The sequence below is a fragment of the Electrona antarctica genome (genome assembly GCF_951216825.1).
Source record: "Electrona antarctica genome assembly, chromosome: 3".
In the NCBI taxonomy this organism is placed as follows: domain Eukaryota; kingdom Metazoa; phylum Chordata; class Actinopteri; order Myctophiformes; family Myctophidae; genus Electrona; species Electrona antarctica.
Window position 1 is genome coordinate 43,044,035 of NC_136808.1, and position 21,570 is coordinate 43,065,604.

The following is a 21,570-nucleotide window of genomic DNA, read 5'->3' on the forward strand; positions in this document are numbered from 1 at the left end:
AACAAATAAGACAAGAATATACAGTAATACCTAGCCATTTATTTATTGTGGACAATTATCCAATATTACACATAACCTCCAGGATTAGCAGTTATTTTGAAGGTGAAATTAGAGTCAGGTGTTTTCAATCACAAAAACCCTTTCGGTTCGACAAACCAGATGAATCAATAGAGCAAAACAGAAACAGGTGAACCTACAGTATATAGGGAGAACAGGAATGACCAGGGCTCACCATACTGCATGTTGACCCTACATCTAGTGACATTAACACATGGGATGTGTCAAAAAAGTGGACAGGACAACAATGGGTTTGAACATAAATAACTATTTAGTATGCAGCATAGTGAAAGCTGACAATAAAGTTGTATCGTATCGTGAGCCAGTGATTATTGTTCTCTTTGTAGTCACCCTCTGCTGTTTTACTCCAATAGTTGTCACTAAGTTGTTAATTTTGTGATAATAAAAAATACCTACTTTTACCACTCGGATATGTAATACTGGATAATTTTCAGTTTGCACCTTTTTCTCAAGGATCACAAGAGTTCACTTTCACATGCACTCTTTCACAGAGGTACTTAACTGGTTATACCGTTATTCCTTTTTTGCCGTTTTTCAATTGGTCAAAAGACAATGATTTTGTGCTTTTATACTTATAATGGGATATAACATTTTTTAATCTTGAATTGTATTACTTTTCAAAGAATGCTTCAGAATAAAATATTCAGGCACAGGATAAGTCAGTGAGGTACTCACACAAGCAAAGGGTGGGAAGGTGTGGTAACTAAAAGTTAGTCTTTCTGGTTTAGGGGCAGTGGAAAATAACTTTCTAAACATATGACTATTACATGAAAATGCAAGTGGGTAGTAAATGCCACAATGCAAAATCCATTAAATGACTGGAAATACCAGAATGCTGGTAACAAAAGTATATATGGGGTACTGCACTGTTCTCCACAGGAGTTAATAGTTCATAAGGAGTTCTTAATAGTTGATACAAAGTCATGTATCAGTCCTTTGATTTGGAAGATCAACAGTACAACCATATTATTCCTAAAATTGCTAGATTGAACCGGAATACAGGAATTATGTATTGTAGGAAAGACCAGAGATAAAAGTAAAGGTTAATATATGTGAACAAAACGGCCAATGTGGTGGCACAGTTGGTGAAAAAAAAGGGACTGAGGGGAAAAAAAGTTAAAACGCACTTTGCACATTCTATGTCTAGGCTAAGTCTACTGCATATTTTGCTGTACACATATGCACCAACACACCAACGAAATCTAGGAATTCAAAATAAAACAAGATTGTGACAGTTCATTCTATGTACATTTTTTACACCAATAGCAGACAAACTAAAAAACACGAAATCCACCTTACAAGCTTCCACAAAACAAACATGTCATAGTTGGAGTCTCCAAGACGCAGGATTGGAAAATCCATCAGTAAACACTATCTGGTGCCATTAAAGATTTTGGATAATCTAAATGTTTCCTGACTAATCCCTTTGCAACCCACGTATCTCATTCCACAGACAAGACTTTCTGACACATCCTGCCACATAGTACCTGGTGGTAGTGGCTAGAGGTCACACCAAAAAACACGCACGGAAAAGGCTTAAAGCTACAATCCGAACGTTTTATGTCCTCTTTCGACGATGAGAGGAGATTACGATGGCCGAACTACAGCAAAGTTGATGGCTCAGCTAGTGTTCAACCTTATGTGCGACTGCAGATGTGCTAGTTGCATTGGTATTAACATACTGTACATTACAGATTGGTTAACGTTTTATTCATTTCATTATGCCCCGGATTGTAGCTTTTAATGGTTTCAGCCTCAATAGATCTATCCTACCAAAATAAAAATCAAAACAAACAGAAAATACCCCCACAAGGTCACACAAAATGGTATTGTTTAGGGTTTTTCTGTTTGCGCCTTCAGCTTCCTCTCCCAAAGCTTTTGGTGATCAGAGAAACCTTGCTTGCCCTTGTTGAAGGAGTTGGGTCCTGCAGATGTTGGTGTCTCTCTGAAAAGTATAGAGTAGAGTTAATACATTTAGACTTGATTAAGACTAACTTCTAGTCATTAAAACTAAAAGAAAAACGGTAAACTTCTGAGGAAAATATACCTGTGAAAGGCCATATTTTACCATTTTGAAATTCTGTTCTACTACTCGATCTACATCAGAGGTGCCCAAAAGGTAGATCATGATTTACCAGTAGATCACAAAGGCTGTGCAGGTAGAACACATGACATGGCCATAAAGAATATATAGGCCTAATTAAAAGAAAAAGGAAAAAAGTAATCTGCCACTTGAAATAAGGTGACTACTCAAACCCACATTGCCAATTGCTCAATACTTTGTTTTCAAGGGTGTTGCACACAAACGTATGTTGCATTACATAAGTTATACAAAACTCTATATCCCATTCTGAGTGTTATATGTCTTAACGCCAGCACCGCTATTCCAAAGTCCCTTCAGGTACAGCTTTCAGCAATGGGATATTGTTTTGGGTGGGTAGATCTTGTTGAGACGGTCATTTTGAAAGTAGCTCTCAAGTCAAAAAGGTGCAGGCACCCCTGATCTACATCGACACATTGTGAGCTTGTAGATTGGCGATTTTTTAAAACTATATTAAAATGTTTTTCTAAATAGTCCAAAATGGCAAGCGTGTTTAGGGATAAGGGGCAAGATAGGGCCGAAGAGAGTCAAAGGAAAGTCAAATATGTACCTGCCAACGTTCTTCATTCTCATCTTGGCCTCTGCAGGCATCTCCTCAGGTTCACTCTGTAGAAGAGAAAAACCTTAGACCTGTGGTTCGCAACTCCCCCAAACAATATTTGACACCAATAAATAAGAACTTAAAATATAGTAAGTTTCATTGATCCAAGCCGGAACACAATGGATTGATTAATCATTAACATAAACATGCTCTGAAAATGCAGGCGGCCCACCCATCTGACCACTTATTAACACGTATTATGCCCAGGATATGTCCACACGTCTTCAGAACTACACTCGTAGGAGCAGCTGAATCAGAAAGGTGGGCCACGACCGCTTTGGAGATTTTAAAGTGAGCCCTGGTCCATAATACATTGGGAACCACTTGATGACTTTAGATGACTTTGTGTAACCACCTGGATTTTAACCAGGTTTCCATCATAGTAAGGGGAAATCCTCCCTGGACAAATGGAGATATAAGGGGAATCCCCCTGGCCAAGGAATATCCCCTTTGAAGTGCAGATTTGTGGTTGTTTGTTTTCAGGTGGCAAATGTACTTTGTGCTTACATCATCAGAGTCATCATTGAAGACCGAGGCCAGTCCTGGCTTCTTAGCTGGAACAACTGGCTCTTTGGGCTTCTAGGAAAGATTAGAGAAGAAATATTTAACAAAGCAATGTTCCCGTATCGTAGCCTTTCACCGTCTTGTTTCAAGTGTTTCTCATCAAGTCTTCTTTTCGCTCCTATGCCACCAAAATGTGGAAAGCCCTACCAACAGTCATTAAGACATGCAAATCCCTTGACTCCTTCAAATGCGCTCTCAAAGGGCACCTACGGACAGCTGCAATTCGAAACTGGCCCCCGTAAAATCTGATTTCCCCCACCCAACCCTTTTCCCCTCCTCTATGATGATTTCCTGTTTTTGGCTATATAGAAGTGTACTCACGGTTGCTCCAAGTTTGATGGAAATTGGGTTGCTCTTCTTTCCCATCTGACCAAAGCCAGTCTTGGATATTTTGCGAGGCGCCGGTGGAGAGTTTGAGGAGTCGGACTCGTCATCAACGTCTTCATTTCCTGTTTTTGGCTATATAGAAGTGTATATTTGGTAGGGGAAATAGCCAATAATGCACTTTTGCACAAAACACCTGGACCTCTTTGGTGTGGATGTAACAACTACAAATAAAGGTAAGAAAGCCTTCTAGTATGGAATTCTCCTTTAAGAGTAATCAAATATGTTCTGTCCAAATTGATGCAAAATGTACTTTATAAAAAGTGGTCAAGTGGTGACATCATATACAACCTGCCTCCTGACTGAAAATAGTTCTGTTTAGTATTAAGCAGTACAGTCTGTATGTTTCAGTCTCACAGCAAACAATGACTCGTTGCCTTCATATTTCAATACTCAGACTCACGGATGCTCCAAGTTTGATGGAAATTGGGTTGCTCTTCTTTCCCATCTGACTGCTCAAACCAAAGCCAATCTTGGATATTTTGCGAGGCGCCGGTGGAGAGTTTGAGGAGTCGGACTCGTCATCAACGTCTTCATTTCCTGTTTTTGGCTATATAGAAGTGTATATTTGGTAGGGGAAATAGCCAATAATACACTTTTGCACAAAACACCTGGACCTCTTTGGTGTGGACGTAACAACTACAAATAAAGGTAAGAAAGCCTTCTAGTATGGAATTCTCCTTTAAGAGTAATCAAATATGTTCTGTCCAAATTGATGCAAAATGTACTTTATAAAAAGTGGTCAAGTGGTGACATCATATACAACCTGCCTCCTGACTGAAAATAGTTCTGTTTAGTATTAAGCAGTACAGTCTGTATGTTTCAGTCTCACAGCAAAACAATAACTCCTGGCCTTCATATTTCAATATTCAGACTCACGGTTGCTCCAAGTTTGATGGAAATTGGGTTGCTCTTCTTTCCCATCTGACTGCTCAAACCAAAGCCAATCTTGGATATTTTGCGAGGCGCTGGTGGAGAGTTTGAGGAGTCGGACTCGTCGTCAACGTCTTCATTTCCTGTTTTTGGCTATATAGAAGTGTATATTTGTTAAAGGAGAATCTGTTAATAAATCTTTCAATCAATCAATTCTTTGCCTATTAAAAAAATATTTGGAAATGTAGGCTAATAATAATTCACTCAGGTTTACGCCAAATGTCTTCCCCTGCAGTTAAAGGAGAATTCCATACTAGAAGGCTTTCTTACCTTTATTTGTAGTTGTTACATCCCCACCAGAGGTCCAGGTGTTATTTTGTGCAAAAGCGCATTATTGCGCTACTTTACTACTTATTTCGATGGAAATAAGGGAATTAGCACAAAAACCCAAACCCCATTGAGGGCTTATGGTAGGGGAAATAGCCAATAATGCACTTTTGCACAAAACACCTGGACCTCTTTGGTGTGGACGTAACAACTACAAATAAAGGTAAGAAAGCCTTCTAGTATGGAATTCTCCTTTAAGAGTAATCAAATATGTTCTGTCCAAATTGATGCAAAATGTACTTCATATTTCAATACTCAAGACTCACGGTTGCTCCAAGTTTGATGGAAATTGGGTTGCTCTTCTTTCCCATCTGACTGCTCAAACCAAAGCCAATCTTGGATATTTTGCGAGGCGCCGGTGGAGAGTTTGAGGAGTCAGACTCGTCGTCAACGTCTTCATTTCCTGTTTTTGGCTATATAGAAGAAGTGTATAATTGTATGTCTCTAAATGTTATGATGAATTGAACATGGTGGACCCTAAGTGAAATGCTTTATGGTGTCGTCCACATTAACAGTTTTGTATTGAGTTGTGCTTGAAATGTACTGTAATTCTCCAATCTGTTAATAAATCTTTCAATTAATCAATTCTTTGACTATTAAAAAAATATTTGGAAATGTAGGCTAATAATAATTCACTCTCAGGTTTACGCCAAATGTCTTCCCCTGCAGTTAACCCATTTTGGGCGGGAACCTTTTTTGGTGTTAGCATTATGTTATGATTTAGCTATTGAAAAATAGCAGATCTACAAGCTCATAGCGCGCCACCGAGTGGCGCGCTACGAGCTTGTAGGTCTGCTATTTTTGAAAAATCAAAGAACGACTGACATAGAAACATAGCTTTTTCAGAAAACTGTCAGGATGTAGAAGACATTTTTTGAATCTGATCTCAGGTCAGAATGGGTTAAAGGAGAATTCCATACTAGAAGGCTTTCTTACCTTTATTTGTAGTTGTATGGAATTCTCCTTTAAGAGTAATCAAATATGTTCTGTCCAAATTGATGCAAAATGTACTTTATAAAAAGTGGTCAAGTGGTGACATCATGTACAACCTGCCTCCTGACTGAAAATAGTTCTGTTTAGTATTAAGCAGTACAGTCTGTATGTTTCAGTCTCACAGCAAACAATGACTCGTTGCCTTCATATTTCAATACTCAGACTCACGGATGCTCCAAGTTTGATGGAAATTGGGTTGCTCTTCTTTCCCATCTGACTGCTCAAACCAAAGCCAATCTTGGATATTTTGCGAGGCGCCGGTGGAGAGTTTGAGGAGTCGGACTCGTCGTCAACGTCTTCAGATGCGATATGTTGAGCTGAGCGTTTGCCCGCTGTCCCTTCTCCTTCCTCAGTGCTAGAAGAGACAGGCTTAGTTTTCACTCTGCCTCCCTCCTCCTCCGGCCCTGCTTGAGGCAAGACACTTAGCAAGGTGAGCAACAGTTGCTTGATCAATCAAATGAGCTGCTACCATCAATACCTGAATGAATGACATCAACTGAGCTCTCTCTGAAACGAATTGTTCAGCTGTTTCCCATGTGAAAGTTTAACTTACCCAGTCATTCCTATACAACTAAAATAGCTGATCTAAAGGCTCAGTGCATCACCAGCGTGTAGATTAAAAAAATCTATATACATATATACAAGGCTATATACATATATACAATAGCCTACATTAACATGCTGCTGAACTTGCTGAAGCATAGCTGACTGTGTTGTGGGTTTGATTCTCGATCACGACAATCTTTGCTGTGTGTCATTCCCCATCTATCTCCCAATTTCCCTCGAGACTACTGTATACTATCTAATAAAGGCAGAAAAAGCCAGAAAATAGGGACACCTATTGAAAGTAGAGGCTCTAGAGTAGATTGAATGACTTCTGAGTCAGAGATGGAGGGGTTTTGGCTGAGTGGTATAATCAAGATATTTGTCATTATTATTTATTAATTTCAAATATATTATCCTTCTCAAGTCTTTGACTTCAGCTAACTGACCTAGCATAACGCTAGCTACTGCAGCTAGCCAAGTGAGCAAACCGTGTTACACTACCAATGGCTCACATCTATATTTAAATAAATATGCATTTGATTTATCCAACGTTAAAACACTGCAGATGCCGCCAATCTCCGTACATGTTCTTTTTCTTTTCAATTGACTTCAGTGCTAACCTTAGCATGCATATTGTTAGCTGACGATATGTGGCTAGCAGCCGATAGCTTGGTCTGTTATCTTAACATGTACTGTACGGTGATCGTTTCATCTGCTAAACATCATTCGCAGGAGACCGTTGTAGCAACTCAAGATTATAGAATAATGGTATCTGCACTATCTAAGATAAATATCACCTCCATGGTCGGTGAACCTCTTGCTGTTATGCCTGCGATCCGCCATTATTAATATTATTACAAAAATAATACACTTTCTTCTTCCTCGTCTTCTTCCTACACACCAGCGTGTAATGTGCATACCGCCACCTACTGCACAGAGTGTGCATCATTTTTTTTCTTTTTTTAAACATAAACCTCCTGAGTCCTGAAGATAAGATAACGACAAACGTTCAATGTTCTGGTTAATTAGTAGTAGTACAACAAGTAGCCCCGTATGTGCCCTCAGTTCCTACACTCATTCTGTAGTCTCCGAGATGAGGAGAGCCAGAGTAGTATAAAATAGAGTAATGACCTAAGGTAATGACACTCCCGTTGACTCTCATTGTAACAATGGAATGCGGAAGTGCTCATTCTATCTCAATGGAATAGTTCCAGCCATAGGAGCAATGTTTGGAACTATCACCCATAGGCACCCGCTTTGCGGCGAGATCAAAGCGTGTCACCACTCACCACTCTCTTACTACATTACTACAGAATGAGCGTAGGGACGGCTATACAACAAACAAGGTAGGCTACTCGGTTTTTTCCCCCACATTATTTGTTTTTTGTAAATCCTGAAAAAATAGCAGATCTACAAGCTCAAAAGTGCCACGATGCAACACATTGTGAGCTTGTTGATCTGCATTTATTTTGTACTACTCATAGATCCCTGGTCGTCCCTGGACACCACTTTGACAACACTGTTTTAGACATTTATAGAAAAGGGCAAAAACATTATACCAGAGTTTATTTATTTTGTAGATTTGCAAACAGTAGATTTGTATATCATACATTTACAAAAATAATATTTGAAATTCAGAAGACGCATAAGAGCATGTAATATGGTAGTGAATTGGGGTTTTGTGCTTTCTAAATAGATTATTTCCCTGACAAATTATACCGTGGTATGGGATGCAAAAAACTAAAAAAGAATCACAGAAATGAATTCCCTTGAAAAAAGACATTCAATATCAATTCCCTCTAACCCTCTTCAATAGTCATAGAGCAGGCACAGTTTATTATAGAGCCTTACAGCAAATTGTAATCTTCATTGTCAGTGAAGCAAACAAGTCTTTGTAGTCTTGACATCTCATGACATCACTCACTATCATACAAAACATTAATTCGTGCTATTACAAATATTTCTTCATGAAGAGTAATGCCCTGCTAATGCAGTTTCACATAACATATCATTTCCAAAATAGTGTTGATTCATGTCAAGTTCAACACTGGACATGAATGGTAAGATAATTCCTCTCGATAAAACATTCCAAGGCATAGGCACAGTGTTTAATGACCCCAGTTGCAACAAAAACATAAAAAACATTTGCATTCTCCCCTGAAAAACATTTGAGTAATGCGCAAATAGCCTTTACATTCAAATAAATGAGGTTGCTCAGGTGTACAGTAATCGCAAATCTAAAAAAGCTTCTAATCTATTAGATCTAATATGATTGCTATTGTTATGGGAAGAATATAGATGATGATGATGAAGATGATGATGATGATGATGATAATATAGAATATAAATCATGTGCATCTTCAATAAGTACATTCATCTCTGTTTCATACAAGTTTGATTAGACAAATTAAAAGATGTGACAAGTTTACATTAAAATGGGTGACAAAGGGGTCACGGGTCACCCCAGATGTTCAATGAGTAAGAGTGTATACTGTACTGTATATAGTACTGTATATACAGTACAGTATACACTGCACTGTATATAACTTATAAAGTCTGATTGATTGATTGATTGAAATATTTATTAACAGTTTGCAGAATTACAGTACATTTCAAGCACAACTCAAGACTGTTAACTGTGAGTGGACGACCCAATAAAGCATTACACTTGTTTACATGAGGGTCCATCTTGTTCAAATCATCAAAACATTTAGAGACGTACAAATAGCCAAAAAAAAGAAGTCTATACTGAATGGGAAAATGTAAAGAGTTACAGCAAAAAGTAGTTTATTTATGTAAAGTAACTTAATGTAAGGGCGTTAGTTCCAACACTGATCTTTTATAGACCATTATGGCTCTGATAACCATATGATTACATCGTGTATAACCATATACGAATAGCACCATCCAGACACTTGCTCCATCATAGAACTTTGGGGACTACGGATGGAAATTAGCATCCTTGCTAAATCCAGCACATTTACATTGCATTGTATGTGTAGTGTTCATTATTATGTGCTGTCCCGTCCAAATAATCGTATAAATAAAGTAAATAGAATGGCAACATATACGGTAGGGTAGGTGCACAACATAGGCTCAAGATTACAAGCATAAAGCTCCAGTACACACCTGAAAAAGCATGAAATGCAAATAAATATAATAGATCCTGTTTCCTCTTAGTCCTAGACCGGAAATCAATTATAGCCCAAGAACATTTTAAATTAGTTTGACACCGCTGTATAAAATTTATTGCAATGTGGTTTTTTTAAGGTGATGTAAGTGAAGTTTATTGTTAAAAAGTAAAAACTCAGTCCAACACAAGATTAAAATACCAGTATGTTGCAACTTGCCACCTAACAAATACAATTTATATAAATGTGCAGTATAGGCTAGGAAGAGCAGGGGGTTGTTAACCAAGGAGAGAAATGAAGCGGACAGCAACGTTTTTAGATTCTTGCTCAACCCTTTTGCACCATAACTTTTTAAAACTGAATGAAATGATTTTCGTTGATGCTCATGCTCTAAAGTCTAAATGAATATAAAACATTTCCTGATAATAAGTTGGATCTATAGAGGTTTCCTTGTCCAATGCCTGAATATAAACCGCATTTATGACCAAAGTTTTTATAATCAAGACCTGAGACGCAAAAATCAATCCTTGCTCTGAGATGTTTGACTGACCTCTCATACTCAGTGTCGATCTTTCCCCCACCATTTGTAATTGAGGGAGATCAAAAGTCGAGAGTCTCCCGCAGGAAGTGCAGCCGTGGGCTGTTCTCACTGTAGAACTGACTGTACCAGCGCCTGTGCTTCAGGATGGCCGAATCCTCCTTTACCAGGAGAGGCTTAGAGATGAACTTCTTATTGTTCCAGATCATTACATCTCGCTCAAACTGGACAGAAGCAGAAAAGTTTGACATAATATGAGCACACTATTAATATAGTTATTTTGAGATTGGAATCCAATTAATAATGAATATTATAATTAATGCAAATCAAGTTTGACATAAAATGCTACAAATAAAGTTGCTCACAGTAGAGCCCAAATCTCCATCAGGAGGCATGCTCTAATAATAATAATAATACTAATACACTCTGATGAAGTAATGTAAAATTGCATGTGTGTCTCGCTCTCTCGCTTTGTTTATATTTGTGTGTGTCAGTACTTAAAATATAAAATAAAAAGTGTGAAACTGTGAACCAATGTAGCATATATTATATAGGGTATAGGCTATATTGTATCGCTAGATTGAGATATTCAGCATAAATATCGAGGTATGTAATGTTGTCCATATGCAGCCCTAGCACAAGCACATGTGCAGCCCCCTCCGATACTTAGCAATTAAGGTTTTTCTTGGGTGAAACCCTGCATAGTAGTGATCAGCCTTTAGACTGTATTGTGGACATTCATACTGTTGTCCTGTACACTGTTAAGTCTATTAAAATGGTCTTATCTTGTGTTCATGTGTTTATCTATTGATTATGCTCTTTCTTTCTTTTGCATGATTTGTGTTTTATTTTCACCCCTCTCCCTCAAAAGGCCTTGACTTTTGCCAGGCCACAGTTCATTTTCTTTGGCCTATTTGAATTTCTTTTGGAGGAATCGAGGATAGTAGTAGTAGCAGTATGAAGTAGTATGTGAGATCAGCTGCACACAGACACTGCTGCAACCCGTTCTCAGTTTGTGCTTGAAAATCTTAGACCAACACATCACCTCTTGGCTGGGGCTATCATGTGCATTGTCTACTCTAAATCACACATAGCTGACACCACTGTTGGGAATTGAACCTGGATTCAATAATCAAGCCTTCCATTGTAACACATTTAATTATACCAACTAATCTTTCACAAAAATGTTAGAACTGGCTTATTATCAAGTTACAATGAAGAAGGAAAAGCGGGTATGTGTCACTGTACCTGGATACACTCTGCTTTGAGAATGAGTTTGGGCACCAGAGGAGGGATATTAGACTGGAAGAAGATGGTGTGCGACACCATTTGCAGTAGTGGCTCCACTGGAGTCACACAGTGCATTATCACCCCTCGACCCAAGAAACTATGGTCAAACAATAGAAAGACCACTCCTGGGCCAACCTATAATGTTTACAATTAGACAATGTGAAGAGTTAATTTATGAAAACATAAAGTTCATAAGTGTAAAAAAGAGTAGTTAAAGAACTACTGTATTTGATACAGTAGGTATATAGTATATACTGTCCATTGTATGTGTTCTCTCCTGGGGGAGTGACACCCCTTTTGTTGTACCATATCAATATTAGTCTGGCCAACACCGACTGCCTGATACAGTGTCAGTGAGCTGTACCACTGGTAGCCTGAGGCTCAATTCATTTTCCAATAATAATAATCGCTCAATCACAGAACACATATTTCACATCAGTTTTCATATTTGAATGCACAGTGCCCCTCGCCTGCCAAACAATTATCTACATCCTAATTAGAGATACATTAAAAACAAACAGGCTAAATTAATACTTCATCACATGTATTTGTTTGCCTGTTGAAGTGACTCATGCCAACACGTTTTGCAATTGAAAAAAATAAATAACAAATTGGTATACGACAATTACGGATGAACGGACAAATTACGGGATGTAAACACTACACTACACACTCCAAAACCAAAAGTGACTGTAATCACCCTCTGCAAATGAATGAGCCAACAAAACTTGTATGTGCTAATGATGAAATTGAACTAGGGGTTCCACAGCCAGATAAACCAAGATCAAATTAGCCTTTCCTGAAGTTCAGCTCAGACAACTTTTTTTTCTCTGATTTGTAATTAGATTCAAGCATTTAAAATGAATAACATTCATATAGATGTTGAAAAGAATATAGAGCTGTTTGTGTTTATCTATATGACTATAGGACAATCCTTTGAACCAAAGTAGATGACTCTCTGGTTGCTGGCGTATCATTAAAAAGATGTTTAATAAATAGTCTACATTGTATTTGATTATTCAGCACTCTATTGTTTTTGCTATACTGTACCTGTCTAGCCACTACATCAACATCCAGCAGAGACAGGTGCCGTCCAAACATAGTAACAGTATGCTTCAGCAGCATCTGAGAACAATGCCCATTGGGTGCTGATTCTGGCTGCCATTGAACCTGGGAAACAAACACACGCACGCACGCACGCACGCACGCACGCACACACACACACACACACACATACACACACACACACACACACACACACACACACACACTTGAAGTGTAACAACATTGGTGGTTCTTGACTTAATACATAACATCCCAAGAGGAGACTTACTTTCCAGTGGTGTCGCCAGATCTTGCTGCTGGTGTAGCGTATATCCACTCCACTCAAAATACCTGGTGCATGTAAATGAGTCAGATGGTGCAGATCTGCTGCATTCTCAGGAATTTCCTAATGAGGAGTGGGGGAGTGATATGTCGTAAAAGTCACCGTCTATTGTTTGGTATCATTCATAGATCATTTTTTCCCAAGTGCTTCGGGTGGTGGCTCATGTAGGATTGTGTTCCTATCCTTTTTTTATTTTTGCGACCATAATTTCATGATGGAAACACACACCTCAATGTGGGCATTGATGTAGTGTTCAGTTCTTCCCCGGTAGACCCATTCTCCTCGTGTGATCTGTTCCTGTTCTGGAATGGTCCACGATGGCTTCTGTCCATCACAGTGGAACCAAACCAGAATCAGTCCATTCACCTCACAGCTGTGCCAGCGCTGGACCTTGGCAAACTCTGGTACTGAAAGACAAAGGCAATAACTTCAGCCACCAAGTACAGTCATTTTCCTGCCTTCTTGGTGAGACAGATTAGTTGCAGGAGATACATACTGGCAACCATTACCATTACACACTCAGTGCTACTATTGTATTGTATAACACTTATGAAAGTATTGTATAACACTTGTGAAAAATGATGAAACCATATAAATTATATCTGCATCGAACATGTCACTCAATTATTTATAAATCTGGCGTCAGCCTGATGGACCTTGCTGGAAAAGGAGTTTGTCGTGTCAAACATGGACGAAACACCTCCACCAAACATGGTTGCTTTTTTGTGACGTACACCTGCTTCACTGTCAGGAAATCCCAGTGGGACTACGAATTTGTTCACATTCACAAAAGCTTCATTCACACTATTATTGTTTTCATCAAATTAATGTGTTGAACATTTCACCTGCACTGAGCCAATGCTGTATCATAACTCCAAGTTAGCTACAATACTTCAGTCAGGTGGGTATGTGATACTATCAGTGCAAAGAATCACCTTAATTTCATACCTTTCTCTGCATAAGGGATCTTTACACACTTTCCATCCTCGCCTCGAAACTGCCAACCATGGAATGGGCACTCTAGACAGCTCCCCACCACTCTTCCCCCCACAGCCAGATTGGCACCCAAGTGAGGGCAGTAGGCATCCACCACATAGGCCTTCCCATTCTCACCACGAAACACTGCAACTTGCTCACCTGGTTGGAAAAACAACTTGTGTAAAGATGCAATCTGTAAGATTTTAATTACACGTTGAGTTACTCTACTGCTTATATATTTAAAAGATCTGTGTGCTCTAGTAGTGTTTTTGTCCAGGTTAGTCCCTTTAAGTTAGCCAAAGAGTCTTTTTGATTTATTTCACTTACTGTGATTAGGATTTACCAGGTTGATTTTTCCTATTTGCTTGCCATCATTCAGTGATGAAGTAATAGGATATACATTCAAAATTTCAAATAAATAAATATAACTCAAATGTCGGCTTCTTTTTGCCCAAATCCCAACCAGATCAGATACTTAGATTTAAGCAACATTAAAGATGATTTGCTTACTCATCTTTTATAGAGAGGTCTACCTACATTAGTTCTGCACTGTATACACTTCTTTATTATTTATATCTATAAATAATAAAATATTATATCTGCTGTTATTCTAATAAAATCTATTTCAAGGAACTCACAATCAGTGAGAGCAGATTCCCTCCTTGGGTATCATATTCTATGCTATCGGAGACCAAAATGTCTGAACACAGCGAATAGAAATAAACCAAGAACACATTCACCAGTGTGGCAGTACACTTGTGGTTTAACTGAAGCTCAAGAGTTGTTCTCTGGTATTTTCAGATTTAGAATTGGCACCAAGCCAAAGCATTTGAAATTTCAAAGTTAAATATAAAGGTTCACACTCATTTTCAAGCAAGGCAAGGCTATGAGTATTAGGCTACAATAGACATTTGTCACCATGACATTCACATTCAAACAAAAATATGTTGTTTAGCGATTAGATGAACAATGGTGATTCTGCATTTACAGATGAGACGTTTCCAAGCAACCAAACTGTCGTTGTGGAAACTTTGCAACATGATATGGTCTTATCAAATTCTAGAATGCATCAACAAACATACTTTTTGGTGCACACACAATTGTCCACTACTGACACCTTTTCCTTGCTAATATAGAACAATACATGAAAACCAAAACCACTGGCAAAATTAACAACTTTCAACCTGCCATCACTAATTTGGTCGTCATAATAGGCAGCAATTATATAATAATAATAATAATAATAATAAAGACGATTTACAAGTTCACGGTAGACCAATTATTTGTCATATAGTATATTGGGCTAAGTGGTTAAAGCTGTTTAAAGAAAGAAAAATATGATGAAATTAATTTGTTGACTGCTTTATCACAGTAGTATAAGCTTAATTGATCAATCCACAAAAATATATATATTAACCACATTTCTATATATCCTATAGTAGCCTAATTAGATCTGACTTTGAATAATGCAACAGTAGCCTATACCATATGAATTTAGCATTTTGGGATAGATAAGAAGAAAGAGTTTGAACTTCTGGTGGAGTTGACTTATCGTTTAACAGTTTCCCTAATGGCTACCCGTGTAGCCTATTGTATGTTGGAATCTTGCACCAAGTGGGCCGGGGTAACACAGGTGCACGGTGCAGATACAGTCATCATCACTGTCCCGGGACACATAGGCATATAGGCTGTGCATGGGAACTCAGCACTCTAGCTGGCTACTTTACAGATGTGATAGATCGGTATTCGGTAGCAGGGCATCGATTCGATGAACAACTAACAACTAATGTTAATTGGCACATGACACAATAATGTTACTGTAATACGCACATGCCGCATAAAATAATGACATTAGTGCTCTTTTTTTCGTGACAGAACGTTTTTGATTTTGATGCGACTCAGTCATACCTAAAACAGACACACTTTTGACACCGCCACGTTCAAGCATGTGTGAATCCATCACTCGATACCAGCCATTCGGGTAGACGGGCGGCAGTTCACCAGTTTTTCGTCTACGACGCACTTCGTTTGCAGCTTGAGCGCGGGATCGACCATCCTCAGCAACATACATATCCAACATCATCCGGCGCTTTCAGCAGCTCCAGAGGACATAACAGCAGTCTGTATAGACAGCTTACGACAAGGAGAGACATGCCGGCGATTATGCAAACCACAGCGCGTAGCGGAGCCCCAATCAGCCCCGTTTTTCTCCAGATCTGGTACCCATTGCTTATGGGGTCCAGTGGATCCCCCACCTGCATGATGATTATGGCACATGCATATCCCATGCATATCCCAATGATGACAGCTAGATTCCCACTACACATGTTGGGGTCGTCCATGTCCATCCATCTGTTCACGGGGAGCTGTGGCTGGCTGTGCAGCCTGCCTGGCACTTTCCAAGTTGCGCGCCCCAGTGTATTATATAGTCCAGAATGACAGCGAGCGGGAGTCTGCGGGATTTGGCACGCAAAAAAAGATGTGCCGGCCGGTTGGCGGTTGCCAGGCATAGATATATCTATGGTTGCCAGGTGCCTAGTGCCATGCCAGATTAAATGCAACATCGGACTTCCGGTAGTGGCCTTCAAAGTAAGACAATGACCCAAGTCCCAATTTAAGTGAATAACTTTATAGTGCACACTGCACAGATATACAAATAGCCTTTATTTGCAGCCTTCTTAACTTAACTTAGCTTGTTTTTGTATTAACAGTATGCTAGCATACTCTTGGCTACTGCTAATACAAATGATAATACAATACATAATAAGTAAATCAAGATTTTATTTTTCAACGCAGAATCAGTCCATTTCCGGCAGAACTGCATATATATTTGCTTGCTCATTTGACGCTGATGCAGCTACAGTTATATGGTTCTGTGCGCCTTGTCCATTTACAACATTTTCCCGCTAGATGTCGCCTGTGGGCGACAGTTCATCGTAAGCGCAGGCCAAAGCCAACCCAAAGCACTTCCAAAAGTTAGGCTACTGTCTGCGACTGTCAACATTGTGTAAGGTATAATAATACCTATATGTATTCTGTATGGTATGTCATTTTGTAATGATAATTGAAAAGGAAACGCTCATGTGTTTGCCTGCATCAGCATGACAACTGTGCATAGGCCAAAACAACGTGGTGCTGTTTATTACGCACGCAGGCGTGCGTAATATAATTGGATTGTGCTGCGCATAGTGGCAAGTCTCACGTCTTCAGATTCCCAGTCCGCAGAAAGAAGCTCGCTCGTTAGTGTCTGCGATGAACGCGCGTGCTGGAACAGGGGTGTTTGTTCTGTCCTTGATGCCCATTCCCATCTCCTATATATTCAATTCCCTCATTTACAGCAACAGGTAAAGTGCAAACAAGTAACTGCTGTAGCTATGTGCGCGTCGTCAGGGCATGAGAACTTAAGATCAATGGATTTGGTCACTTAAGAATGATTAACATTGTGTTTTTGTCCTTATAGCACCGAAGCAGTTTTCTTTGCTGGGTGTACAACAGTTCTTACCCTAGCAATTTCAGCCCGTTTTTTGATCAAAAAGGTCCCTGAAGATCCACTCTTCTATGGTATGCCTACAGTTCAAACTGTAATAAAGAACTCTCTTTATGCAAAAGTTTAATATTTTGATGAGGCCTATTGCTGTTTATTTTATGTAGGCTAATATAGACTTCATATTTCATATAGCTTAGTTTACTTTTCATCCAGTTCACATTGACATGTAAACACAGTAAACATGTCATGTGTATACTTTCTCCAGTGTATGCAGTCAATGCATTTATGAGTGTGGTGAATTTGATCATTGGGCTTGAACAGGACAACATCATTGATGACTTCATGACCTTTTATCTCAAGGAGGCAAGTATTGACCTTGACCTCAGTAAAGAAAATTATGTTTGTGAACATATTAATGTCCACAAAGTGATGTTGTCTGTTTTTCAGGCAGAACCTCATATAAAGACAGCTCATGGACACATGATGTCCTACTGGGATGGTTGTGTACACTATCTTGTATATCTTCTCATGGTTGCTGCAATTACTTGGGGGTAGGTTAAGTATATTAAATAGGCCTGAAACTATCGATTATCGTCTTAGCGATTATTATGTTGACTTTTTACATTCATTGCATAACCAAGAAGTGGGGGTTTGGATATCTTTTTAGTGTATTAATGAATCAACATGAAAATAATTCACTAAACCTATTTGTCTGATTTCTACTTTGCCGAACAGCAGTGTCATGCAAAAATATAATAGCCTATAATAATATAGGAGTTACTGTAAAGACTCAGGATTTTACAATAGGTGTGTTACGATTTTACAGAGATAGCTACAGAGCCATCGGACTCTACTGGGTGGGATCCTTTCTCATGCATGTTATAGTCTACATTCTTGGAAATGCTGTGGGTGAGTAGTACACACTAAAAGTCTGTCTGTTACACCCTCAACCCCATATGTTTCCACCAGCAATAATGAAGCCCCGAACAAGTCAGTACTGCAGACCTTTTTGTAAAAGTTTGAGTCGAGTGACTTAAAACAGTCATATATTTACAATTGAACACAACACACTGTCATGATCTGCTCTTCACAGGGAAGTATGGAATTCGTCTTAGTCCTCTCTTCCATCTCCATGCTCTCTATGTGTTGGTGTCTGTCTGGGCCTGCTTCCGCGTCTTTAGCCAGCCTTCTGCGTGGGATGTTTCGTTTCTGGTAAGAACCACTCTGGCTGCAAGCCAACCAACCGTATTGATTGAATTACATATAGCTAACGGTTTCATATTGCAGGATGTTAGGTATTTTCAGCCTATGATGAGACATCATGGTTTGATTAACAACATGCTGATGTTGCTCATTCAGAACATCCAGGAGGCCCAGAAGAAAAGCTTAGCACAAAGGCCTCTGGATGTCCTATTTATCATCTACCTCATACCTGCTCTTGCTTTCTGCATCTTCAGAGGCCTGGTGAGTTTAACCACATTGTTCACCAAGCTAGCATACTGACTTAACATACTGAAATAGAATAATCACTTTACGTAGAGAACCATACATCTCATTAGTGTGTTTTAGGCTGTGCTGGACTGTCCCAGTGAATGGTGTCAACAGTACATACTACAATATGAGCCGTACTTGAAGGACCCTTCAGCGTATCCCAGAATACAGGTACAAAATAAGTGGCGGTTTCCTTACTTGCAGAAGAACATTGTAATATTCATTATGATAATGTTTTACATTTCTTTGTAGCTATGGATTAATGTGCGGATCTAAAACAGATCAAGCAACAATGTTTATATTTGTCAGATGCTGGTGAACATGCTGTACTCTGGGCCATACTATATCATCACTCTATATGGACTGTTGGTCCCAGGATGTGTGTGGATGCCAGACCTCACCCTGGTACATTCTGGGGCACTGGCCCACGTAAGTGCCATCAATGGGAACTTATACTGTATGTATTGAAGATAAAGAGGATAGTCACTGGTTCAGGTTCTCACAGCACTTACTTCTTCTACAGGAAGTCAATAGTATACTGTTACTTTAGAAAAATATTCCTTAAAAAGATAAAATAAATAAATAAATAAATAATATCTATCTATCTATCTATCTATCTATCTATATATATATATATATATGGATGGCTTATACTGTTGTGCAGAAACCCCCTCCAATTATACTTTTCAAAACAGCAGCTGTTCTCCTTTGTAATTAATTGCAGTAGCTAGGACAAAATAACTGGGGGTCTATATGAACACATGCACAGCAGCAGGGTTGGGTTGTTGACATCCAAGCCAAAGAAATTATGTTCTGAACACAGAGGGAACCAATCAGATCGCAACAATACAGGCTGGTGTGTCAGTCATCAGGAACAAAAGCAGTTGCTAACGTAAGACAAGTAGGAACGTGGTACTCACGTCAGCTGTTTAGCCAAACTATAAATAGAGAAACTGGTACTTGATCTGCTTGAAGCTGGACGGATCACATCATTTTTGTTTAGTAATGCTCTATTATTTGGAGGAGGCAGTCAGATACAAATACAAATTGTTGGACACCATTAACAAACATACATTCTTCACAATAGGAACAACCAAGTGACATGTTAACTGAATATAATAATGTATAAAGATCTGTTATAGTTAACCGATTAAACCCTCTAGACTTGGTAAACTGGAGCTGAGTTGGCTCTGTACTTGCTCTTAGCCTCGCATCACCAGACATTCCACAGCGGAGGAAAGCCTGGTATTCGTTCCAAACTGGCCAGTGTGATCCGGTCTAGGCCACCCCTCGCTACGAGTTGAAATAAAAGATAGATATACCAAACAAATGATTCCTATGAGCTAAACTACACGTAGGCCCTAAAAAGATGATGCCCTTGATCGCGGGGAATTATTTTGGGTGATGCTTGGTTCCGGCTTGGCAGCGTTAATTTTGTTTAGATATTTAGTCGACTAGTCTAACACTAAACTATTTCAGATGACTAAATATGACATCACTAAACGAAATGGTGTCATTCAGACTAAATCAGAATTCGCTGTTATTTCCACTCCTGACCAGATCAGAAACCCGAAAATGGTATTGATCCCAGGCTACTTTTTAGCAAATATCTTTGCCAAAAATACAAAAATATGATGATGATAATATAGAATATAAATCATGTGCATCTTCAATAAGTACATTCATCTCTGTTTCATACAAGTTTGATTAGACAAATTAAAAGATGTGACAAGTTTACATTAAAATGGGTGACAAAGGGGTCACGGGTCACCCCAGATGTTCAATGAGTAAGAGTGTATACTGTACTGTATATAGTACTGTATATACAGTACAGTATACACTGCACTGTATATAACTTATAAAGTCTGATTGATTGATTGATTGAAATATTTATTAACAGTTTGCAGAATTACAGTACATTTCAAGCACAACTCAAGACTGTTAACTGTGAGTGGACGACCCAATAAAGCATTACACTTGTTTACATGAGGGTCCATCTTGTTCAAATCATCAAAACATTTAGAGACGTACAAATAGCCAAAAAAAAGAAGTCTATACTGAATGGGAAAATGTAAAGAGTTACAGCAAAAAGTAGTTTATTTATGTAAAGTAACTTAATGTAAGGGCGTTAGTTCCAACACTGATCTTTTATAGACCATTATGGCTCTGATAACCATATGATTACATCGTGTATAACCATATACGAATAGCACCATCCAGACACTTGCTCCATCATAGAACTTTGGGGACTACGGATGGAAATTAGCATCCTTGCTAAATCCAGCACATTTACATTGCATTGTATGTGTAGTGTTCATTATTATGTGCTGTCCCGTCCAAATAATCGTATAAATAAAGTAAATAGAATGGCAACATATACGGTAGGGTAGGTGCACAACATAGGCTCAAGATTACAAGCATAAAGCTCCAGTACACACCTGAAAAAGCATGAAATGCAAATAAATATAATAGATCCTGTTTCCTCTTAGTCCTAGACCGGAAATCAATTATAGCCCAAGAACATTTTAAATTAGTTTGACACCGCTGTATAAAATTTATTGCAATGTGGTTTTTTTAAGGTGATGTAAGTGAAGTTTATTGTTAAAAAGTAAAAACTCAGTCCAACACAAGATTAAAATACCAGTATGTTGCAACTTGCCACCTAACAAATACAATTTATATAAATGTGCAGTATAGGCTAGGAAGAGCAGGGGGTTGTTAACCAAGGAGAGAAATGAAGC

The 21,570-nt window shown here is 38.7% G+C and overlaps 3 protein-coding genes across 4 annotated transcripts; 1 reads left to right on the forward strand and 2 right to left on the reverse strand.

Moving 5' to 3' along the window:
- Positions 1 to 19: 19 nt before the first annotated feature.
- On the reverse strand, positions 20 to 7,438 carry pcnp (PEST proteolytic signal containing nuclear protein). Of its 2 annotated transcripts, XM_079497999.1 has the most exons (9): positions 7,325 to 7,438; positions 6,150 to 6,385; positions 5,255 to 5,401; positions 4,608 to 4,754; positions 4,132 to 4,278; positions 3,666 to 3,803; positions 3,288 to 3,359; positions 2,730 to 2,785; positions 20 to 2,023 (listed from the first exon to the last, which is right to left on the reverse strand). In XM_079497999.1, the coding sequence occupies exons 1-9, from the start codon at positions 7,368 to 7,370 to the stop codon at positions 1,912 to 1,914; spliced, it is 1,101 nt and encodes a 366-aa protein (XP_079354125.1). In that variant the 5' UTR covers positions 7,371 to 7,438; the 3' UTR covers positions 20 to 1,911. The 2 variants fall into 2 exon arrangements, with proteins under 2 accessions (XP_079354125.1, XP_079354126.1); XM_079498000.1 differs by lacking the exons at positions 3,666 to 3,803; positions 4,132 to 4,278.
- A 2,820-nt stretch (positions 7,439 to 10,258) lies between these two features.
- Positions 10,259 to 16,193, reverse strand: LOC306919797 (cholesterol 7-desaturase nvd-like; the record flags this gene model as incomplete). The annotated part of the gene is given in 8 exon segments (XM_079496347.1): positions 10,259 to 10,420; positions 11,445 to 11,621; positions 12,537 to 12,656; positions 12,820 to 12,936; positions 13,102 to 13,280; positions 13,822 to 14,010; positions 15,760 to 15,916; positions 15,918 to 16,193. Coding segments are annotated over 8 exon segments (1,377 nt in total).
- A 910-nt stretch (positions 16,194 to 17,103) lies between these two features.
- On the forward strand, positions 17,104 to 20,133 carry LOC306919798 (transmembrane 6 superfamily member 1-like; the record flags this gene model as incomplete). Its single annotated transcript, XM_079496348.1, has 10 exons — positions 17,104 to 17,195; positions 17,312 to 17,412; positions 17,604 to 17,705; positions 17,790 to 17,889; positions 18,165 to 18,247; positions 18,432 to 18,550; positions 18,698 to 18,802; positions 18,908 to 19,000; positions 19,139 to 19,258; positions 20,050 to 20,133. The coding sequence occupies 10 exons, from the start codon at positions 17,104 to 17,106 to the stop codon at positions 20,131 to 20,133; spliced, it is 999 nt and encodes a 332-aa protein (XP_079352474.1).
- Positions 20,134 to 21,570: the final 1,437 nt, after the last annotated feature.

Bases quoted from the DNA above. Each gene is read 5' to 3' on its own strand.
- pcnp (XM_079497999.1), bottom strand. From the start codon at position 7,370: ATGGCGGATCGCAGGCATAACAGCAAGAGGTTCACCGACCATGGAG. The intron at 6,386-7,324 runs GTGATATTTATC...TGCCTCAAGCAG, and splicing joins GAGGTTCACCGACCATGGAG to GGCCGGAGGAGGAGGGAGGC. The intron at 3,360-3,665 runs GTGAGTACACTT...AATCTTTCCTAG, and splicing joins CCATCAAACTTGGAGCAACC to AAGCCCAAAGAGCCAGTTGT.